This window comes from Xiphophorus couchianus, chromosome 11 (genome assembly GCF_001444195.1).
Source record: "Xiphophorus couchianus chromosome 11, X_couchianus-1.0, whole genome shotgun sequence".
In the NCBI taxonomy this organism is placed as follows: Eukaryota; Metazoa; Chordata; class Actinopteri; order Cyprinodontiformes; family Poeciliidae; genus Xiphophorus; species Xiphophorus couchianus.
In genome coordinates this window covers 15,352,739-15,376,099 of record NC_040238.1, presented here as the reverse complement: position 1 = coordinate 15,376,099, position 23,361 = coordinate 15,352,739, and the positions used below count along the sequence as shown (strand labels likewise).

General features: G+C 43.3%; 1 protein-coding gene across 3 annotated transcripts in view; it reads left to right on the top strand.

Moving 5' to 3' along the window:
* Positions 1-15,103, top strand: part of robo3 (roundabout, axon guidance receptor, homolog 3 (Drosophila)) — a 96,344-nt gene extending 81,241 nt beyond the window's left edge. For 2 of the 3 annotated variants that reach the window (XM_028031468.1, XM_028031471.1), the window contains 15 exons: positions 1,562-1,850; positions 1,932-2,148; positions 2,481-2,605; positions 2,749-2,932; positions 3,720-3,956; positions 4,488-4,527; positions 4,662-4,801; positions 4,876-5,160; positions 5,888-6,032; positions 6,503-6,694; positions 8,854-9,047; positions 9,177-9,284; positions 9,871-10,038; positions 11,107-11,249; positions 14,257-15,103. In XM_028031468.1, coding sequence (XP_027887269.1) covers positions 1,562-1,850; positions 1,932-2,148; positions 2,481-2,605; positions 2,749-2,932; positions 3,720-3,956; positions 4,488-4,527; positions 4,662-4,801; positions 4,876-5,160; positions 5,888-6,032; positions 6,503-6,694; positions 8,854-9,047; positions 9,177-9,284; positions 9,871-10,038; positions 11,107-11,249; positions 14,257-14,268 — 2,479 coding nt within the window. In that variant the 3' untranslated portion in view covers positions 14,269-15,103. The remainder of the gene's footprint in view (positions 1-1,561; positions 1,851-1,931; positions 2,149-2,480; positions 2,606-2,748; positions 2,933-3,719; positions 3,957-4,487; positions 4,528-4,661; positions 4,802-4,875; positions 5,161-5,887; positions 6,033-6,502; positions 6,695-8,853; positions 9,048-9,176; positions 9,285-9,870; positions 10,039-11,106; positions 11,250-14,256) is intronic. The other variant, XM_028031469.1, reaches the window with a different exon arrangement.
* The last annotated feature ends 8,258 nt before the right edge of the window (positions 15,104-23,361 follow it).

Here is a 23,361-nt window from a genome sequence, read left to right as displayed (position 1 = left end):
CGACTACCACACAGGGAGACGCTTCAAGAGAAAATAAATCCTTCCAACTTGATGCAGAGGGAACTCTGGCTGAGATTAATCGGATGCAGATGTCCTCCGTGGTAGGGAATGATGCAAACTGATTCTTTAGAAAACCTATAGAAGGAAGCAATGGGGTTTCTTTGCAGAAAATTTTCATTCCCTCAGGTGCCGAGGTGAGCTGCTTAAATTTTGATCTTCGAGATTATATTTTATGCTTCTTTTCTTTTTCTCCTGTTGAGACTCTATTTCTACTCCGACCTCGTGTGAGTTTTACAAAGTCTAGTTGAAAGGGCCTCCTGCGGGTGTAACGTGTTCTCATGAGTCATTTTTCTGCTTGGTGTTCAGTAGTTGTTAGACTTCACCTCAAAGCCTAGTTGGAATAAATTCACAGGGTACAGGAGAAAGGAAGCATGATGTGTAATCCATTGGGGGAGGGCCACATAACCCAGAACAGGCCCTCATTTCCCGTTTACATCCTTACATTACTACAAGCAACGGCCCAGTACTCACTGACACAGGAAGTTGCATCAGGTCAAATTTGGGTCACACGTATTGTTTTTCTGAGAAGAGAGATCCAAAAAGGCCCCGTAACCGCCCTGAAATATTTTGATTAGTTATTGTTATTACTGTAAAGAGAACACCACTCCTGAACGCAATATGAAGGGCTGCGCATTTTGTACTTCTACGTCACAACTACCAACGTTAGTCAGGAGAGGATGGGGGTTGAAAATGAGCCTAGAATCTGTTTGGAGACACAACGGAAGAATTTTAAAACAAAAGAACTTGGTTTGCATTATAAAAACGCTACATTTTTCAACAATAAACATAAACTGCTATGCGTGTATTTTTGATTTGCCTCTTAAGAGTGGGCGGGGGGATAGTCCACCTATTCTGATTGGCCGGACAAATAGAGCATTAATCATTGAAGCAACCTAAAGGACCATGGTAATTCTGGGGAGCAGCAGGAATCCACAACTCAGGTGGTTTAATCCGTTGGCAAGAAAAGATTCATTGTTGAAGGGAAGCCATGAAATGTTGAGGCCCGTAGAGGACTCAGCAAACACGTGGAAGAAGCTTAAGATGTGATCAGATTAGAGCAAAGATGGTTGGAGCAGATGGGAAAAGATGGAGCTAGATACAGACCTAGGCCAGACCTGGAAGAACACTCGATGGTACATGAACAACAATGGAATGGTTCTGATCAAAGCATATTGATGAGTGACAATGGCACAGTCAAAGTCCAGACCCAATCTCCATTAAGGATGTGTGGCAAGACTTGAGTACTCCTGTTCACACACTCCCTCCATCCTGAATTGAAAATAATACAGTTCAGTTTTATTTTCCTTCCACTTCACAATGTGGTACTGTTTTGTTTTGCTCTGTCACATAAAAAACCCCTCTGTTTTTATGTATATTACATTTAGTACTTAAATGCTAGTGGCCGTTACTCTGTACTTCATGGATTTTATTGCCCCAGGGAATCAAGTAATGTCTCCTTCATAAAGTAAGCACTTCTAACGTCCATCTAATCCCCACACAGTCAATCAGCAGGCAGCACATGGCAGACTGTAGCAGACATGGTGAAGATGGAAACACACACCATCACAGGCCTTCTTCCCAACACCGTCTACCTGTTCATCGTCCGAGCGGTCAACGCCTACGGCCTGAGCGACCCCAGCCCCATCTCTGAGCCGGTCAGGTCGCAGGACGTGAGTCCCACGGGTCAAGGGGTGGACCACCGGCAGGTGCAGAGAGAGCTGGGAGAGGTGGCTGTCCAGCTGCAGGACCCCGTCATGCTCACTACGACCTCCATCCGAGTGTCCTGGACGGTGAGTGACTCATGCCGTTCCCTTCTTCTTCGCTTCCATTCTTTGTTTCCCTTGGCTGACCCAGGTGTGGTTGGTGTTTAGGTGGACCGCCAGTCTCCATATGTCCAGGGCTACCGCCTGTTCTACCGCCCCAGCGGGGGAACCTGGCTCCTCCAGGACATCAACTCACCCTCAGAGCGCAGCACCGTCCTCACGGGCATGCTCAAAGGAACTGAGTACGAGATAAAGATCCGTCCGTACTTCGACGAATTCCAGGGCAAGGACAGCCGAACGCTGCTGATCCGAACTCGAGAAGAAGGTAATCTGTTGCTTTCACCAATCAGTGCAGTGGACTCTGTGAGGCTGCAGGGCTTTAAGGGTCTCTGCATTTCAGATCTCCATGTTATCTTATTCTGCAGTTTAAGTTTGTTTATATTGATCCGTAGTTTCATTAAATTCTTCCCCAATTCACTGACTCATGCAGCCCGGGGCTTTTTATTGGTTGGTGCAAAATTCAGCAGACTCTGGATTGACCTGCCTGAGTCCTAAGTTTGCCAAAACAAACTTGGAGCTTGATGTATTTCTCTACATGACTTTACAAGTAGTCCATTCTTTTTGATTAAACGATAAAGCATCCGCCTCCTCTCACAGTCCCCAGTGCGCCGCCCAGAGGAGTTACAGTGGCAACAGTGAAGCTCAGCAACAGTACCAGCATCAGCGTCACCTGGGAGCCTCCACCCAGCAACATGCAGAACGGCATCATCCAGGAGTACCGGGTAAACACGTCCCACCCGAGTCCACTCTGAACAAGTTCCAGAGTAAAATCTCCTCCATTTTGGAAAAAATCAGGGAAAAAGGCTTCTTTAAATCAGTCAGCAGCTGTTTCAGTATGAGCATGAAATGCAGTGTGTCCCAACAGGTTTGGTGTGTGGGCAGCGGCGGTGATAACCAGACACGCTACTTCGTCAACCGGACAGTGGACGGGACCACGCAGTCCACATTGCTGAAGGGCCTCATTCCCGGCGTGCTCTACCAGGTGGAGGTGGCGGCGGTGACGGGCGCTGGCGTTGGCACTCACAGTCATCCGGTGTCTGTTCTCATCAGTGAGTTTCTTCAATACTTCCCGCAGGAGGAAATTTAGCTTAAGGAGGGACTGCAAAGGAAGACAATTTTGTGTTTTATGGCTTGCGCCTAGTTCGCATGGCAAGACCGTTATTCCATTTTTTATCCTGATTTCCTCCTTCCAACAATCTTAAGGGCTCCATGATTATCGGGATGGCTCCTAAGAGTGTTCAGAGTGATCTGGTCCACTCGGAAGGAAATCGGGACCGCTCCAATCTAAATTCGGGGATGTTCAACATGTTGGATTGTCCTGACAAACAAGAACATGGCCTGTTGAACGAGGCATGTAACCAATCAGAAAGTGAGGTGACGAAAACCTGGTGAGAAATCCAAGATACATAGCAACTGCCCTTGTGGACCAGAAAGTCTGGTGGACATTGTAAACGTCTTTGCATTGTTTGTCTCGGTTGAACATTGTCCAAACAAACTATTGCCACTGCTTCTTTCCAGTCGGCCACGTTTGTTTACTCTGAACTCTCGTCTGGTTTGAAGAGGTTTTGCAAGACCATTTCATTTTAAGTACTTTTTTTTTCCACAGACAGTGCTTGAATCAGATGAATGAGTGATTTTAGCTGGTTATGTGATCATATGTACCAAAAACTTGGTCTGTCCCTTAAAGTGAGACCATAAGAAATGTAAGGTCAAACAATTTCAGCCCGTTTAAATCCTCCTGCCTGGTTCATAAGGCTTTTATTGACCTGCTATTTAAAGCTCCAGTTCATACATTATGTTATTCAGCCATTGTCATATCTGTGTTTGTTCCCACAGAGCTGCCAGCTGAAGAGCCGACTGCGTCAGGCGGCAGCAGCGGTGGGAGCGGCGAAGAGGGCAGCGTGAGCCTGGCCGAGCAAATCACTGACGTGGTCAAGCAGCCGGCGTTCATCGCGGGCATCGGCGGCGCCTGCTGGGTCATCCTCATGGGCTTCAGCCTGTGGATCTACTGCCGCCGCAAGAAGAGGAAGGAGCTGAGCCACTACACGGCGTCCTTCGCCTACACACCAGCAGGTCAGGATGGCCGGGGATGTGTGGGAGTCTGCTGCCTGTCTGTCTGATGTCTGAGCGGGCGCTTTATGAAAGAAGCCACAGGAAGTACCTGTGGAAGAGGATTTCATATTGCTGCCACAGGCACAGGAAATGGAATTAGGTTTTGAGGAGTCAGAGTGATATTTATCTGAGGTAAAAAGTGGACTTTGTGATAATCTGGGTGGATTTTACAGATAGGTTATGGAAAATAAAAGAAAACAATGGATCAATAATACTTCTTTTTCTAGATTTTATTTCTATTTTATAGAAGCAGTATCGTTCCATCCCTCATTCTTTCCTTCTTTATGTCATTCTGCCCTTTCTTTCAGTCATTCCTTCCTTTTTTTCTTCTTTCCATCCTTCGTCTCTCTCTCCCTTCCTTCCTTCAATTCTTCCTTTCTAGTCAACATAGAGGAGAAGGTGTGGAATATTCTATGTTGTGTTCTCAGGAGTGTGTGGTGCATCGGTCACCCCGCTCCCCCTAAACCTTATTTTCTCTCTGTTTTGTTGCAGTGGGGTTCCCTCATGCTGAGGCATCAGGACTCACTGGAAGGTAACTCAGATTGTTTCTTCTTAAAGAATCTCATTTGATCAGCTCTCCTCATGCCTGAAAACTTTCTTTCAGAATAGTTTGCTCTCTGTTAGCCTGTTCATCCTGCTGCTAGTGAACCCATAATGTCTCTGCAGGCCTGGCGTGTTGGGGGGCAACATGGGCAACTACCCGTGGCTGGCAGACTCCTGGCCCACCACCAACCTGGTCCACAGCAGCAAGGAGGCCGTCAACTGCTGCACGGCCAATCACGACCCAGCTGAGAGATACTACAACGGTAGGGGAGCCGTCATCTAGCGCTTAAAGGGAAGCAACCAACCTTTGCTGAGAACAAACTCCGCCCTCATACAGAAGCTGGGATCTCCAACTATCTGAATCAGACGGAGAAGTACAGCATGGGGGGTTCCACGGAGGGTCCCATCTACAGCACCATCGATGCCACCAGCGAGGACCTGCACAGCTTCACCTACGGCCAGAACGTCTCCACCACCCCTTACGCCACCACCTCCATCATGCCCTTCTCCAGTCAGCCACAGGGGGCAGCGTTTAGCGGGGAGCAGCAGGACGAAGGGCACTGGATCACCCAGCCCGGCCCGTCCCAGCCTGCTCAGTACGCACAGCCGGATCGCTGCGCTGGTAAGACCAGAGCAGGCTTAAGTTTGATTTTGTCTTAGTGTTCTGGAGGAAATATAAATGTAAAGGAAAAACCCAAATAAAATGCATTTCCGCTACGAAAGGAAAATACAATTACCGATGTACTACTGGAAATATGTTGTTGTATGTTCTAACATATTACTTTCCCAATACATTTTTAATTTATTACATGTTGTAAATACACTGAATACATGTAAATACATTTGTGATTAAACAATTTTTGAAATAATTGTTAACTAATTGAGGAACCTGTTATTCATTAACTGGAGTGTACAACCTCAGAAAATGCCATTTGCTGAAAGAGCAGCATTTAAGCTATAAAAATAGATATACAAAAAAATACCAAAATATATAAAATATGTACATTTTGCATTTATAGTCTATTCATTTTATTGCATTTTCAGCAATAAAATGTTTATTTTCTTATTGAAAAAATGGAATAAAATTACTTGCTTATTTGTATATCTTTATTTTATTTAAAAAGTCTTTAGTGGTGAAATGAAAAATCTGCAGAATGTGGCAAATTTTATTTTACAAAGAATAATCGTTTGAATAATCGATTACTAAAGTCATCATTAGTTGCAGCCCTGATGTGAACTAAAATAACTACCTATATTTATATCCTGGAGGTGGGTTGCTATAGGAATATCTGCCCATTTTCTCAGAGCTCTGTTTTAAAAAGGTTTTCTTTTCTGTTGTTGATGTGAAGGTAAGCCCAAGCAGAAGGCGATGGGGAAGGCGGTGAAGACCCCATCTCTGACGTGGATGGAGGCTTTGCCCCCGCCTCCACCAGTTGGGGAGCTGGACCAATGTGAGCAAGACGGCCAGCTCCACCATGACGACATGGACATGGGGTGAGGCAGACTTCTGATTTTCTCAGACAAACAGGTTACCAATTACCCAGCTGGACCATCGCTTAGATTCAGCCTCAGCTCTGCCAGGCACACGGAGTATTGAACCCAGCATTGTTTTTTTGCCTCTGGCCTTAACAACCCGATTATCTCGGCCAGTTGCCTAAGTCATTTAGCTGTTTTTCTCCTTAGCACTGGCTGTCTTTAACCTCAAAGCAAAGCATCTTTCTTATCACTCGCTGAGCAGCAGTGCCACCCTAGACGAAGCTTAGCCCCCTGCAGTTTTGCCAATGGCTAAGTCGAGTCGAGCCTGAAAGAACATCATTAATCTTTAAGTAGCCTCATGGCTTGCTGAATTTGAAGGAACCATAGAGCAAACAAGCGGCTCTGTATTAATGTATTCCAACAACACATGAACCGAGGAGCCGGCCGGAGCTGCAACATGCTGTACGAAGCGTTTGTTTTACTCGTAGGTCGGACGAGGAGTGGTGTCCGCCCCTTCCTGAGAGGACGTACCTGATGGAAGGCTGCGAGGACGGCCCCGCTCCCCCTCAGAGGAACATCACGTCCTCGCCAGCCACCTCCTACAGCCACCAGTCCACCGCTACCCTGACTCCTTCGCCCCACGAGGAAGCCAGAGCCCCCGCTGACCAGCAGCTGGCACGGTACGCGAACCAGACTTAATGTTTCAGAGAAAAGTCATAATGTGTTTTTTAAATGGGAACACCCCCACACAAAGCTCAATTCTTTTTCTTTTGTTTTACCTTTATATCAAGTTATAAGAGTATTCCACCATCAAAAACATAACATGGACAGTTGCTTCGACTCATGCACTTTTGAAGAATATTTGAATCTCCCATGGCAACCATTCAGAGGTGCCTAAGCACTAACCCATGCTGTATTTACCTTAAACTCCACCTTGGAGCTGAAGTCCCCAGATGTTTTCGATGGCTACAGCATTTTTATAACAACTGAAGGAAATGAGGTCACTTGTCTGTGCTATAAAATGTCACCATGTGCCTGGAAGATACACAATATATCCCATTTAATAAAGTACACCAACGCATCATAGCAACACATTAATTGCATTTAGTTGCCCACTCGTCTCAAAGTTCCTGAGTAGTCTAAATTTAGGGGTTTTTTTCCCGTTATGCTGAACATTATTGTCTTAAAAGTTTGGTTACTTTTGATTACCTGAATGTTAAAACTCAACATTAATAGAGAGAATCAAAACTGCACAAGCACTGCATGCTTGGTGTTTCACAATGTTGAGCGGTACACTAACTTGATGTTAGATCAATTTGCACCAATGCATTATTGAGATGAAACTCATCTCAACGTCTGATTCACAAAGCAAGTATCAATAATTCTAAGCCAGAGCAAACATGCTCCTTAGCTGCAGCAGCTGTGAGCAGTTGGATGTTTTTATTTTTGTTTTTTTACTTGAAGTTTGTCACAGTTTTCCTCACCTCAAAATTTAAACCACGACTTTCTGCCACAAATCGAATGAGTGCCAAGAGGACAGAAAAGGAAGCAAGCAAGATATATATTTGAAAACTGCAAACAGCGTTGTGCGAAAGGAACCAATTTTGTAAGAGAGGTCTTTTATTGGATCTGGTGCATAGACAGTTTTGTCTGAATATCCTATAATAACATTTTTGATTTAAATATTTTAGGGGGTGACAGAAACTACTTTCAACAATATTTTGGTACTTGTTATAACTGATGTATGCCTTCTCTGGCATCCAGGCCCTTTTTAGGTAAATTCAGCAGGTTAAGTGAAGGTAAATACATGTTTGATGCTTTCTCTGCCTTGAATAGGGGCAACTTTTAACAAACTAAAAGAAAAGACAGTTTTATTTCTCATAGCCACGCTGTTGCTAGATGCGCTACAAGATTATGTTGTTTGCTTGTGTCTGCTTGGATTTCAGTGAGAATTTTCTGAACAAAAATCTAGCTGAGTTTATACCGGGGGATTTCATGTAGTGTTGACTATTCTGTTCAGGGGAAAGTTGCCAAACTCATAACAAAACAGTGGAAGCGCTGATAAAGAAGTGGATTTATGTTGGGAAAATAGAAACAAACGTTGAGTCTTCAGCTTTGGTGTTTTCGCATTATCTCAGGTTTTTGAAGTAAAATATAAACAAAGTAAAGAAAAAACCGAAGCGGAAAGCCTTTCCGTAACTGTTAGAGTAGGGGAAACAGTAAACAAAAAATTAAGCGTACTTTACGAAAGACAAATATTTAATCGTAGATGGTGTAAAGGCAGTAAAGTTATTTCAGGTTTGATGTATACAGTATTTGTCAACATCAGGGTTGTCAAAATAATCTATATTTCAATGCAATCGATACAAGAAAATTTATAAATTCATATGCCTAATTTGAGACGTTTCTTCCAGAAGCTGACATCTTGAGACCTTGAGAATCTCAGTAGTTTTAACATCAAATATACTTTAATATGCATTGATATGCATTGACAACTACTTTAGTGCTGACACAAAAGCTAACGTCCGTGGTCTTCCTTATCTTTGCGCTGGGGGAACAGCCAATCAGTGCCAAGGAAAGTGAATATTGCTGAGCTGCTTTGCAAGTGCCAGCCAATAGCAGGTCAAGTGTCTATACTGTTTTTCCAAGACACTTTGAAGATACATTTTTACATTTCTTCAACTATTGTGTTAGTATTAATGCTATGTACGACAAGGTTATAGTCATTATGGGAGAAATTAGACAATAAATAATTCTACTATCCACATTCTTTTATTACAAACCCCACTTCCTAACATCTCAGCCTCAGTCAGTGACATGTTGCCCTTCCTTCCCATAGCAGAAGGTTACCCTGCGGTCCAGTTCCAGTTCCCCAGGCACCAAGCCCGCCACTCACCCAGTCCAACCCCAGCCTCTGCGGCCAACAGCTTCTCGGCTCAACAGAGGCTGGCACGCTGCAGTTCCAAAGTCCCGCCCACTGCTGCCTTCACGGCCAAGCGCCGGCAGTGAATGAAGACGGCGCAACTACGCCTGGTAAAGCCGCCACCGTGTTCACGTACTACAGGCCCATAACTCTGCTATCGATGCGCAAACATTCAGCAGCTTCTGTCTGCGACTTCCATAAAACGCGTGGATTGTCTGAACGTCGTCTTTCTGCCACAGTGCACAGCCGCTCCTCTCCAGCAGAAACCTGCACTCCTCCCAACCAAAGGTCCAGAGTGAAGAAAAAGGTGCCCAAGACCTCAGCGTACAGAAGAGATATTCAAGGAGGTGAAAAACATTCAGAAACCCGCTGTTCTCTATTCACACGCTCTCACATTCAGGAAGTGTTTGTAAAGGAAATGCTGTATTACTGAAAACCACAGTAGACTGCAGGGCGGGAGGTCGGAGCTCCTACTTATACATTTCACACGTGTAAAGTCTATGTGTTGATCTCTGTGTAATACGCAAACATTTCTGGCGTTTGCGTATCTCAAAGCTCAGAAACGATGCGAGAACCGGCAGAGGACTGAGTGGCCATATTCTGAACAGTAAACATGCGGTTGGCTCCCTGCGAGTCACAATCAGAGCTCTTTGTTTTAACAAGCAGAATGTTTTTGCTCCTTTAAATTCACTCATTTTCTAAATGAGAACCGAGCCGTAAGCGTTCTGCCATGTTCTTGCTCCCTAAATGTGAGGCAATTAAATGAACTGTGGCCAAGTATTCTTTTGAAAGCAAATACAGCTGTTGTATAACAGACACTATAATTAGCCTAGCAGCCTTTGTAAACTAGAAGGAAATTATTTATTACGGCTTAAGTGCTTTTATTTTTTGTTTTTATTCCTTATTTTATATTCCTCATTTTGTGTTGTTCAGACCTGCCCCCCCCTCCGGAGCCCCCCCCAGAGGAGAACAGGCTTCAGGGCCCCCAGGGGTGTGTGGAGACCAGCAGCTTGGCAAACAGCGCCCTGTCCTCCCTGGAGAGGAGCGAATACAGCAGCAACAGCCACCAGCGGAAAGGCTCGGGACAAAAACATGCAGACAGTAAGAAGAAGTGTTTGCAGCTCGTCACGTCATGTACGGTTAGAGGGACCCACTTCCAAACAAAACCGGCCTCCAGTGGTCCCAGTTGGTGAACAAGGTCCATAGCAGATAGCGCTGCGTCATGCTCTGCTACTGCACTGCAGTGTTTCTCCTCCACATGGGAGTAAAGTGAGACCAGCTTTGTTGTGTCATTCTTTCTGAATGACTCTTCAGCAGTTATATCGCAAGATGTTGGCTGTAAATAATAACGGAAAAAACATGTTCAGTGATCCATAAATTGCTGCTACAGTATTAGTATTGAGTATCTGAAATATGTAGGTGTTCAGTCATTGGCTAGGTTGGGCTAGCTGGTAAAGTAGTAGCTAGTCAGATATCATTATGCTTAAAATGTGTTGCTAAAACACAGAGGTGGGCACTGCTAGCTAAAAAGTTAGCTCTGCTAATTATTAAACTCTAATCATAAACATTAGCTATGCTAGCTCTAAAGAGCGACACCTATAAACTATTTAGTGGACGCTAAAGCGCTAAAGCACCAACTTCAACCATATTCAATGACACAAAATGTGTTCCAACATAATAAGTTCCCCTCAACAGGAGGAAATGTATTGTGTGGTTTTGTTGTATGGTTGTGTTCTTCTGAACACACCTTTCACGTCACAGGTGAAGAACACGAAGGAAGGAAACGGAGCTGCTGCATAAACCGTTTTCACCCATTTCAAAATAAGTGCATGAATATAAATATCAAACTACTTGACGAATTCATAACAGTCAATAACCAAAACCTTAACACAGATGTCAAACTTTATTCATCCGAAAGCTTACAAAACAGCCAAGAATTCTTCCGGAAAGATGAACTCAGGGGAAGCTAAGCATGCTAAAATGTTAGCAAAAGGCGCCAGATGAAAAACTAGCTCTGCTGTTAGCGCTTTAGCCGAACTGTGCTCACCGCTGCTGAAACAGTTAAACGACGTCAGAATAAATTACATTTTCTGCTTTTTCTTATATAAGCATCTTTCACTAGAAGCCTTCATTCTGTTTCTGTGTCTTCTCTTTGTTTTGCCCCACCAGATGATGAAGTGGTGGCGTACAGCGGTAAGAGCGGCCACCTCTCCAGGAGTCAGATGTCCGGTAACTGCTCGACCACGGGGAGCTCCTCTTCCAGAGGCTCCACCGGCTCTCGGGGGCTCGGCTCAGCCAGGAAACACAACGAGGTAGAAAACAGTTTGGTCTTTGAGCTTCGGCGCATCGGATCTCTGCTCGACTTGTAAACAACACAAACGTAAACACGCGCAGAAACAAAAACTGTTCCCGCCACAGTTCAGTGTCACGCTCGGGTTCGCAGATCTAGCATTACTTTCTACTCACTAAGCTTTACAGTAGGAAACGATTAAGTGTTCACGCCCACCACTCCATTTGGAGTGCTCTTCAGAGGGCACACTTCTCCGTGGGAGCGCTCCTTCAAATGCACCCCCTGCAGGCTCTCCGGTGACGAGACGGTGTCTTTTATGGCAGAGGAAGCTGCGCCAGTGGAATGGAAAGCTCCGCAGGGACTCTGAGCTGCACACTTACAATATCTGACATGACAGTAGGTAGACAGTGAAAGCTGGTCTGACTACAGCTTGATCCACAATATTACAAGACTGAATTAGCTCTGAAATTCAATTTCTACGTCTTCAGTCAAGAATAGGACCAAAGAAAAGTAAAAACTCCTGTTATTTTTTATTATTTTACCCAATGTATTAGGCGGAAATTCAAATTTTAAAAATTAACATTTACTATTTTTTCTTTTTTTTTGTTGCCATTTTAAATATAAAAAAGATGTATCCTAGAATTTGTGACATATCTATAGTTTCATTTTTCTAGCAGTCCTTTTTCCTCGCTGCATCATTGTACTTTATTTGTTCTTTTTAAAGCTGTAACCCGAGGTGTCACAGTACGGTTTTGTGTGGGAGGAAAAACTTGACCTCTGACAGTGTAGTCTGTCAGGGGTCAGGTGAACAGACTAAACTGACCTGTAAAAGTGGCAACCATGACCACACATACAGAGCTATCCTGTATCCTATTCTACCCATCTACAGAGCGGCAGGGACCACCCCCACCCGACCCCCCAGATGACCCTCTCTGGGCTTGAAAGCCTGTCCCTGCCCCGCTGCAAAGTTTGAGATGTTTGCGCAGGAAGCCTGGATAAGGCTCCTTCTTCCTCATGAGAGGGTCTCTGACTGCTTTCTTATGCCCTTTGACCCTTAAGGTCAGTCTAGGACCAACATACCCAGGGTAGCTGGAACATTTTCCATTAAAATGTTCAAAGGAATAATGTGGTATTTTCACCAGTTCCTGACTTTCGGATGGAGAACTCGCATTTCTTCCCCGTTTCACAGAACCCGTTTTTTAACATCATAAATGCCGTTAATTATTTCAAAGCACATGTTGCGAAGAAAATCCACGGAAAGAGTCAGACAATCTTAAAAAATTTGAGAAACACGTATTTTCCACTAAAATATACTCCAGAATACAGCGATGGAAACTCTTTGTTTAAAAAAAAAAAAAATTGCTTTTAGAATTTTTGACAGATTACTTTAGGAATTATACTAACAGCTAACTAATTAGCATGCTAACTAAAATTAGCTGACACTAGCTTTTATCATAAGAGAAGAATAAACGCTTACTTAACAAAATTAATCACGACAGGCTTTTCCACAGTTTTTAAAATATGAATTTTGACTTTTCTGAGACAGACCTTGTTGAGACAGAGTTCAACAAACTATATTGTTGTAGACTTCTGTAACAGAAAATGTAGCTGCTTGTTAGCAACAAAGAAAAGGACATTTTTAGAATACTGCATCAGCATTTAGACGTCCGGTGGGTTCAGATTGGGATGGTGCCGGTCTGTTGGGTCTCCAAGTTGTTGCCTCTCGCACATTTTTTCTGACCTCTTTGTCACAGTACAAATTTCCAAATAAAAACATTAGTTTTGTATCCAGACATAGGAACAAATGTTTTTTCTAAAGAGTCACAAGTCTGAAACCTGGTACTAATCATCCATTCTGACATTTAAGTTTTTAATTTAAATGGCAGAATTAGACGCCCCTCTGATAACTGTTTATGTTAATTTTGTGAAGTACCAATTTTAAGATGCTTCTTTTTTAATAAAAATAAAACGACAAAAAAACAAATTCTTAGCAATACACTTTAATGTATATTTATTTAAAGCGAATGACCTTTTAAGATAGACAGGAAGAGACCACTAAGACTTCGAAATTTACTTGAAACATTGATTTTATTTTTCTTCACTTAAATGTTAGGGAGCATTTTTAAAAGATCCCCACCAAATCTTTGCATGAGGTGAAAGAAAACAGAAATGATGAGCCCGTTCCTTGGCTCTTAAGTGCCTCTGTGGAGCACTCAGCAGCGTACCTGGTAACTGTCGCCTTTCAGAGTCCGAGTCAGATTGGTTCACCGGCTGTGAGAGCCTACTCTGGCTAAAAACCCTGTCAATGCTAATGCATTCTAAAAAAAATGGATTTACATACTGGATTATGAGCAATTTAGTGACAATTCAACACTTCATGGGCTGAATTGGATGAGTCTGCAATCCAAATAAAGCTTTGGGGTTTTCCAGGTTGTGAGCCTCCGTTATAAGTAACAAAAAGTCCAATCAAAGTCGTGACTCCCTGTTAAATATTCCATTTTACACTCCAGTAATTCTGCTTTTAAATTTAAATTAGCTCTATTTTTTAAAATGTAAAATCTTTTTAAAAATATGTTATGTTTTAATTCAAACATTTTAAAAGTGATTTAACTGTCAATGGGGCCTGATTACAAAATTATTAAAAAATAAAAAAATAGGAGTAGATTTCAATTACTTTTTGCAGGGAATATTATACATTTTTGCTACTCGATTCTTTATAGGAAGTCACTTGTTGCAAAAAGATTAAAAAAACATTACAGTGAAAGTGACAAGTGGACTGAAAATAATTTCGAACTGTGAAATTTTTCTTTATCATCATCAATCAAAGCCTTCTTGTAGCCAACTGAACGGCAGTGTGAGTCAAAACAATGCTAGGACATAAAGTTTAATTGTTTTTGATAATAATACCATCAGATGTTGTCATGGCTTTTTAGGTATTTTCTAGCTAATCAAGATGAAGTGATAAAGCTTTACATCGCCCGTAAAAATAATAAAAATAAAAAAAACATTTTATTTTTGATTACTTCTAGGAAATGAGATAAGGAGCTCTGTGAAGCTGTCAGGATACCTGCGATGCCTCCATCAGCCCTCCCTCATCTTTCCACCACCGACACACCGGACTAAAGATGAGGAGAAGCTACCAGTTCCCATTGAGCTACACTTATTGCTGTGAAATAAGTAAAAAAACGGACTTTTGGTATTACTATAATTATTTATGAGTTTGAGTTCACTCATTTTCCTTACTTTGTAAATACCTGTCTGTAATGTTCTTTTGTGAGCTCTGGATACAGGGAGAGAGACGTATATTGTATTTATGATGATCAAACAAAACAAAAAGAAAAATCAAAGAATTAAAAAAAAAAAAGTCTGTTCTTATGGAAAACGTCTTCTTGAATGTGCCAACTTTTTTTTGTCAATATGTAAACTTTTAGGGAAAAGCATTAACTACTGTTGCACTCTTGTTGTCATGGCAAAACAACAGAAAATAAGAAGCACAAAATGTGTTTGCTGGTCGAGGAGAGAAGTTGGAAAAGCCAAAAACAACCCAGAGGGACGCCTGTTGCCCCGAGCGCCTCCCTGTCGGGATCCCTGCATCCTAGGTGTCCGTTATGAATGTCATACTTCCCTATGATTCCTTTGGTTTTCTGCAGCACTGTGCTGGCTGACTGACAGGCTTTATGAAAGTTTGATTGTACCCCCTCTTGTACAACCGCCAACTCAACCCTTCCCCTTTTTACATCCGAGAGACCGTTTGCTGCAGTTCTGAAAATAAATTTTCTTATTCTCCTTCTGAAACAAAAAAATTGTCTGTGGGCTGACTTTTTGTACTCTTGTTGTTTTGTAAATGTACAATAAAAATACATTTGCTGATCAAAATTTGGGCCCACGTTCTTCTTTTTAGCTGTACATACCATGAATCCGGGAAAGAAACCACAATATCATCAAGAAGAGACGTTCAGCAGCAACAAGAAAGACTTATCAGGTCTAGAGGGTCCAGCAATCCCAGGACTGTCTCCTACTGAGGACAGACCGCTGGGTGGGTGTGAGGACATCTGCACTGTGAAGTGAAGACATCTGGACAACACTTGGAGAGCCAAACAGGGTCACCTCTGTCTAAGAACATCATCAAAGAAGGAATGAAATTCAGCAGGAAGCATGGATGGACAGTACAAGCAATGCTATTCTCTCAGATGCATCCTCCATCCAGCTGTCTGATTGTTTTCCTACCCAATAATCATTTTCCATCAGTGCCCCATCTAGGATTTCTCCCATTGAGCTCAATTTCTCTGGTTGAATTTCCTCCAGACCAATCAGCGAACAGGCGGAGGAGTTGTGAACGATAACGTCAACTTTCCGTGCCGTTTTACAATTGTAGTACAATTTTTGTTAAGCTTCATAGCGTCGAAGTGGCTCATTGCATACATCACGGCCAAACATTAGCAATTGGGTAAAATCAGATCCATCCCGTCATTTAAGACTTCAACAGAGTCCACGCCACCAGTAAGCAATCAGTTCTCAATAGCTGAGGGTCCACACCCTCTGGACGAAGCAAAACGTAGAACGACGGGGTGGTTTTTACCAGGCTAGCTATTTGAGACAGTTAGAAAAACATTGTAATATAGCAGAAAAAGCATAAACTACCATATGTGCTAACAATGAAGCATTCTCACTTGCTTCTGATCTACGGGAGTGGGCTTCCGCTCATTTCTGCCCCAAAACACAGTGGGACCAAAATGTACACCAAATCCTCAACCCAAACAATCCAGGCAGTTTAGTGTGAATAAAAAAAATCTAAAAGAAAGATAAAACATTTATGTTGGTGAGAAAACATGGCCATGCCCGTATGTTCACGTTTTCTGACCCTTTTTTTTTCTTTGGACTTCCTCTATATACCCTGGCGACTAAATATCTGAGTCAGTGGTGGCAGTCAGGTGGGAAACCGAAGATATTTTATAAATAAACAGCTATTGTTCATAGTCTTGGGATGATTCAGTGTTTTTTTTTCTTTTTCTCTTCTCCCCCTCACTTCCTGAGCTGCTTATTCTCCACAGCACCAGGGACGCTGCTCACTCGACTTCCTCATCAAGTCACAGTTAAAATGACGAGCTGGACCCTTGAGTTGCTGCCAGACTGTCAATCTTGTTTGTGGTAATTTAGTCCTCTGAGATTAATGTTCCAACTAATTTCCTAGCTTCATTGTGTCTCTTTGTGTCCTTGGACAATCAACCAGTCGAACTCACAATTTGAGTCTACAGGTTTAAAACCTTCCAGCCATCCAACTGCTGAAATTGGCCTGCATTCAGTTTGTTGAATTGAAGTTGAGCTTGGTGGAAAGACTTGTTCCTTTAGCTAGCAACCAAACCCTGGTACGCCTCAAAACATCTGTCTCATCCTTCAGGTGAACTGGTGGACCACAACACCAGACCAGAGGGACGGGCTGTGACTGGATTAGTAACGGGCAAAGAGCTTCACTTCTTCAGGTGAGAGAGCAGGAAGATGGAGGAAGGTAACTGGTGTGGGCTAGAGGTTTTAAAAGTTAGCTAGTTATGCTGCTGCAGGTTAAAGATGGACTCAAAATCCACACTCAAACCAAGCTCCCAGTTTCTAGATTTACGTTAAATTCATTAAGAAAAATCCGGTCAGCGACCTAAAAGGCTTAAAATTTTGACACAGTTAATCTATTTATTCATTTATTTTACATACAAAGGTAGAAAACCTTAGTATTTGCATGCTCCTGGAATAAACCCAACACACAAGCAACGTGTGTAAACAGCGACGAACGACAAAGCTGCTTCTCTCAGCCAACTGGGGGTTAAATTTTGATTCAAGCAAAATCATGTAGTGGGACGCTGGAAAAAACTGTTGGTCTGTTCAAGTTGTCCTAAAAGGAGGTAGCTTATCAGCGAAGCTATTCAAGCCTAAACATTATGGAGCTAAAACTGTCTCATAATTCACAAATGCACAGACTGAGATTCACAAATGGACAAGAGATTAAAGGATTTCTCAAACATGATTGAAAAACTCCAGGCAACGCTCCAGGTGTGTTTTTGACGAGGCAAAAGCTTTATAACATGATCTCAAGCTCAAAAAAGTACATTTTACATAATACCGCCCCTTTAGCTGATGTCAGTCCAGCTGAACTACAGAAAGTAGACCGACCTGATCACTGAGAGAGGAAGGCCGAATGATGCTGCCTGTTCTGCTGCTCACTGCTAAGCAGCAGCTTAAAGCTGCTTCATCAGCTCCATTTACAAACTAAGTGCTTTACAGCTCCCAGCAGCAGCAAGATCTATGGGACGAATCTAAAAAGACAACAAACTGTGTTACTGCTTGCTCATTATACACACACACACACCCTCAATCTGACTCTACGCTGCATTGCATGTGGATGAGAGCTCCACACACTGAGGAGCATGAAATTGGTGGAACGTTCTGCTCTGAGAGGATACCGCGTACTCCCTTCACCTCCAACGAGGCATGGATTACCCCCGTGGGGGGTCTGTGATGCTCACTGTGACTCAACATGCTCACACTCAATAGCGAGCGCACACGCTCACGCCACACACCCCAACAACCACTGGTCTGGTTGTTTGGTTAGAGCTCTGTGATCGAGTGATCAACAGGCAGTGTCTTGTAAAACCCCTTCACAGTGTCGCTGTTAGGCTGAAGCTGAGCCGATGAGGGATAAATGTCTGAAAAGTGCGGCGTGCATTTGCTTTGTCAGTCCCTCTGAGTCTGTGTTTCGTGGATACAACAGCCAGTGTGTATAATAATTACAGAGCGCTGCTGTAATTTGACAAAATCAAGAACTTTAACAATGCATTACAAGAATGTTGTTGTAGTTTTATGTGACAGACCAATATAGATTAGCATATAATTGTAAAAAATCTAAAAAGTGTGGCATGCATTTGTATTCAGCCCACCTGAGTCAGTGCTTCATTGAATCACCTTTTACTGGCAGCTTCTCTACCAGCTTCTATAGACTTACATTCCTGCCCAAAATAGTTAAGCTCAGTCACATTGGATGGGGGGGATTCTGCGAAAATATGTTAAAATGGTTTTTCACAAATTCTCAGTTGGATTAAGGTCTGCAAGTTGACTATTTCATTCTAACCAAGCACATGCTTTGATCTAACCAATTGTAGTGTATTTTTAGTTCAATTGTGCCCAAAGTGAAGGGTACCAAACCCCTCAAGTTTATTTTTGTATTTAAAATATAAAGTTGCATTTCTTGCATGATGTAACTGGGATTTCTTACGTTTTTTTTTTTTATTGATGGTTTCCTTCTTGATATCCCTGTTTAAAGACCAGACCTGTGATGTCTATGACTAATAGCTGTCATGCCAGCACCCTCAAAACAACATGTTAAATATTTATTTCTGTGTATTTTCTCTCTGTACGTGACTCGTATTCACTCTTCTTGAACTTTTCCATATTTTGTCACATTACAACCACAGACAAAAATACAGTATCCTTAACCTTAACTACTATTATTGTAATCATTATAAAAATGATTACTATGATTTTTATCATGATCTTATTGCATATCTGCACCCCTTTACACTACCACACCAGAAAATGCATTATTTATAACCATTTCTCAGCTGAAACGTTTTACAGCGTTAGCGTGTCGATGGTGGACACTGTGGATGTGGCTAACCACGAAGAAGGATCACTGGGTGGTGAAAAGCAGCTGACTGGCCTCATTGTGGAGCCCTCACTGGGGCCGCTCTGGGTTTTCTGTTGGAAGTTGAAAACCCAACAGAAAATTGGAAACCCACAACAAACCCACAGAATTTCTCACAGACAAAATTCAGAGAATAAGACAAGCAGCATGACGCTCGTGTCCGCCAGATGTATCAATAATAATCTACTGCAGAGCCATATCCGGTCTACCATTTCTATCATTTCAAGGCTCAAATGTTATTGAAAAAAGCGTTTTCTGAACACATTTACCTCGTTTATGATAAAAAATAATAATATATTCTCTGCTTTTTAGTTAAATTTTAGATCTCGTAACAGCATTGAGACAATATTGGTACCCCTTGATAGGATCTTGACCAACACCAGCAAAATGGATCATATCAAAACCAGTTCTTAAGTCACTGAACTTGTTTTTTGTTTGTCAAGTAATCCATCCATCCACTGGTGCCCATCTCCAGTTGTTAGTTAGGGTACACCCAGGACAGGTTTGTCACTGGGCAGGAGTCCAATATCCTGGTATTGGTCAACGAAGCACTAAATTGTCATTGGCTGAAATACTTTTCTGAGTTGCTGGACAACCAGCCACACATCCTTTCAGGTCATCGGAGAGTTGGTGACTCGGTGTCCAACGGACACTTGGAAGGCTGAGTAAGTTCTTATGCTCCTCGGCTCTGGAACAAACTGAGGTACGAAGATACTGCTGTTTCCTTTGTCCAGGTTTCAATCAACGAGTCTCACTAATGGACTGTTTCCACTTCATTCACTAATGTGTGAATAAAGAGTGAGACTGAAGATCAACTTAACCTTTTTTGCACAAATTTCTTTTCATACAGTGCTTTCCAAAACCTATCATGGGCAACACTGTCTGACCTGCAGGGGCCTCACATAGTCACGATCATTTCCCCCGAGCTACGTTCACCACTTTCACTAAGACGATGGGGTTCAGAAGTCAAAAATGTTGTTTTAGTAAAACAATGCATTTGTATGCGGCAAGTAAAATGCTTCAAGAGCAAATGTGTTAAAATCATACCAGTTCACACAATCAGCAGCATCACTACTAACGTGACAATATACTGTAGGTCTTTCACACAGTTTGGCGATGACAAGATTTACGTTGCTGACCTTCAGCAGCCAGCACATTTTATCCTTCCCATGTCCCTCTATCCTCCGGTCCTCTCTTCATTCCTCCCTTAAGCCATTAATCACCTCACTCATTCACTGGGCAGGTGTCACGGCTGGAACGCCCACCGGGTCGGGAGGAAAAGGGGCCCCAGGCCCCCGAGAGCGAGCAGAGGCAAGGGGTGAAAAGAAGGTGTTTAAATCTCTGTTTCCCTTATCCCAGAATGCAAAGCAGCAATCTCCATGTTAATTTGGAGGGTGACAGGAGAGATGGATGTTTGGGAGGTTTTTTTGGCTGATGTCACGCATCTATTGAGGAGCTAAAACAGCGTGGAGGCGAGGTCGCTGAACATAGGAAGTAAGATTACCACGTGGGCTGGCGCGACACATTTAGCATTTAGGTCACGGCCTCGTCCAACGTGAACGAGTTGGGAAAACTTAAACTTGTCTCGCAGACAAACTTCGGCCGGGATGCTTCGTCTGCGGCCGTGGCGGGAGTTTGACAGCAGACGTTCAGTCAGCAGAGAGTGTGTAGTCAGAAAGGTGTGTGAGCGACAGAGCAATCCTGAAACTCCTCATCCATAAGGCTGTTATTGATTTGCAGTTAATTGAATGATTACAACGTTAGCAGCTCAGCTGAGCGCTGCTGTCAGTCAGCACGGCGGCGTGTGTGTGTGTGTGTGTGTGTGTGTGTGTGAGGCACATGATGGGTTGTCGTCCTGCCTGACAGAGGTAGTACGTCCCCACTATTAGCAGCTCCAGCTTTAGATGCAGTCCTACGCGGTTTGTTGCTTGTGTTCCACATTCTACTTTAGAATACGCCGTGATTGTGTTGCTCTTGCTTGTCTCTGGACTGACATGGAAGATGATATTCATAAGCAAACTGCCTCACCAATATTACCACTGCAGCTATTTTCCTCATTAGGTTTCTGTTCCTGGTGTTCTGTTTCCCCCTCACAGCCTCTAATATCCTTCACCGACAGTGGCTTGCGAAACCAGCCTAATTTCCTTCACGGATCAATAGAGCTCTGCCGTGTTTTCTAAATACAGATGCGAGCGTAATGACTGGATCAAAATGAACGCCCGGAGCTGTTGGTATGACAAACTGTGGATGTAAATCAAACCTGTGTGACTGATGTATTCCTGTTCTCACCTCCCTCTGAGCACCAACCTGAATCGGAAATATCTAAAAAGAGTTTTAAAAAAATGTCCAGTTAACCTCCAACAGGCAGGTCTTTTCAGCAGTGGACGGATCCTGCACAGATAAATGTGTGAACCGAGGAGGACTGGAGCAGAAGGAAAGGAAGAACACAGTGTAGAACACTGGAGCTGATGCTGCACATCCTTTGTTCACTAATGTTACAATGTCCAAATTCATCCATCCATTTTCTAACACCCTTGTCTCTAGCGCGGTCAGGATGGGTGCTGGTGTTCTCCAACTAACGTTCCGGGCGAGACGTCCAAATTCAAAGTTGGGGAAATTTACCTGAACTCTAAATTACAAATTTTTTAAAATTAGTTTTCTATATATATATATATATATGTTGTCCAAGACATTCCATCTCTTTTTGTGAAACATTAAAAAAATTAATCTGAGTAAAATACTCTCAGGTTTGTGGTTATAATGTGGGGGAAAAATGTAAGGAACTTCCAATGGTCTTTTGCAAACCGTTGTAAATATCAAGTAGCTGTCAGGCCGGGAATCATTGATTTGCTAAGACAAGCTGACTGCTAGAAAGACGCGCTGTAAAGCTACATATCAGTGTGTGTAAAGTGTGCAGATGGTTTCAGGCTGCGTCTGACACGCCTCACTGCTTTGTAGACATGCTATATATATATATAAAGCTGGTACTTTGGCATAGACCGAAATCTGTGATGCAAAAATCCCAACGGCAATGTTCCTTGTTGGGGTGTGTGTGTGAGCACTAATAAGACAAGCAGACACACAGTTTTTCACTGCGGGGTTGTGTGTGCTGTGCAGAAGAGCTCGGGGCTTCATGTACAAACATATGGTCCTCACTGAAGAAGGGCTGATCCCTGTGGCAGGATGCTGCACAAATAAAAAAAACACACACACGCACCCCAACAATCCGGTCAGATGCGGGTTCAGGGCAGAGCTGTGTGTGTGTGTGTGTGTTTGCGTGTCCTTTTTCATGTTTTCTGGATGTTTTGACCAGCAGGTCGGCTTCGCTTAATCTGACCACAACAGCAGCCGCGCGGCCTGGTCAAGACGTGAAGAAGTTTATCTCTGCTTTTCAGTTCTCTGTTATTTCCAAACTGGTTTTAGTTTTTTTACATATAAATCGTGAGCCCTGAGCAGGAGCTGCCCTGCAGTTCCTAAATGAAGCAGATGGTAAAGCTCTCCCTCCTCTCCACATTCTTGGTCTTGTCTGACTCGAGCAACCCAAACGGGCACGGATTAGGGGGAGAAAAAAGAAAAGAGAGTGTGTTGTGCTTTGCTGGGGCACGACAAGCTGCTGTCGAGGAAATCATTAATCAGACTTAGTGGAGGAGTCGTGGCTGACCTCCCGGCTCCTCTGCTGGAACGACATCCAGGCGACTCTGCAAGAGCTCTCACCGATTCATCAGCGCGCAATCTGCTCGGAACAGGAAGCATCAGGTAAGAGCGTGAGAAAGTCACAAATAACGCGCTTCCCGTTTAACTCCGAATGCAAACAGATGAAAGTGTAATTATTCTCCTCAGCGCGTTTGCAATTAGAAGCCTTTTGCCAGGTGCAGCAGCATTGTTGGCCTCGGTTAATCAAGTCAGACGGACGAGCTCCAACCGTCACCTTCCCGCTCTGCGCAGGCCGCAAAGAGCTGCCGGGGGGTCAATTAAATCAGGTCTCACAGGAATCATCTGGAATGATAAGATATTATACGTCCGTTAACATGGCTGGCCTAGCATGTCGGTGTGAAAAACAAGACTACGCTGCTTCATCTGCTCCTGTGGCTCCCACGTCTCCCAGCAGGAGAAAACAGCACAGGGAACCAGTGGGAATCCTCTCTCTCTCTCTCTGCCTGGATTTGAACAAGACATCCTGGAAGATGTGCTAGAAGACTATAACACTTCCCTGAGGGGCAAAAGAAAAATCCCAAACTGAGCTGAAAGTTTTAAGGCAGACTCCCTGATGTTTCGTGCATTAATAGGGGCTCACTGAGTGTCCCTGACATGCTTTTTCCTGATTTTGCATAAAGGTTTCGCAAATCAAAATGGTATGGAGCCCCCTGCTGGATTGGCGCCCTGGGTGGTGAGCCACATTAATCATTTCAAAAAGCTGTTTATGAGAACATACTGGACTCCTGGAGAA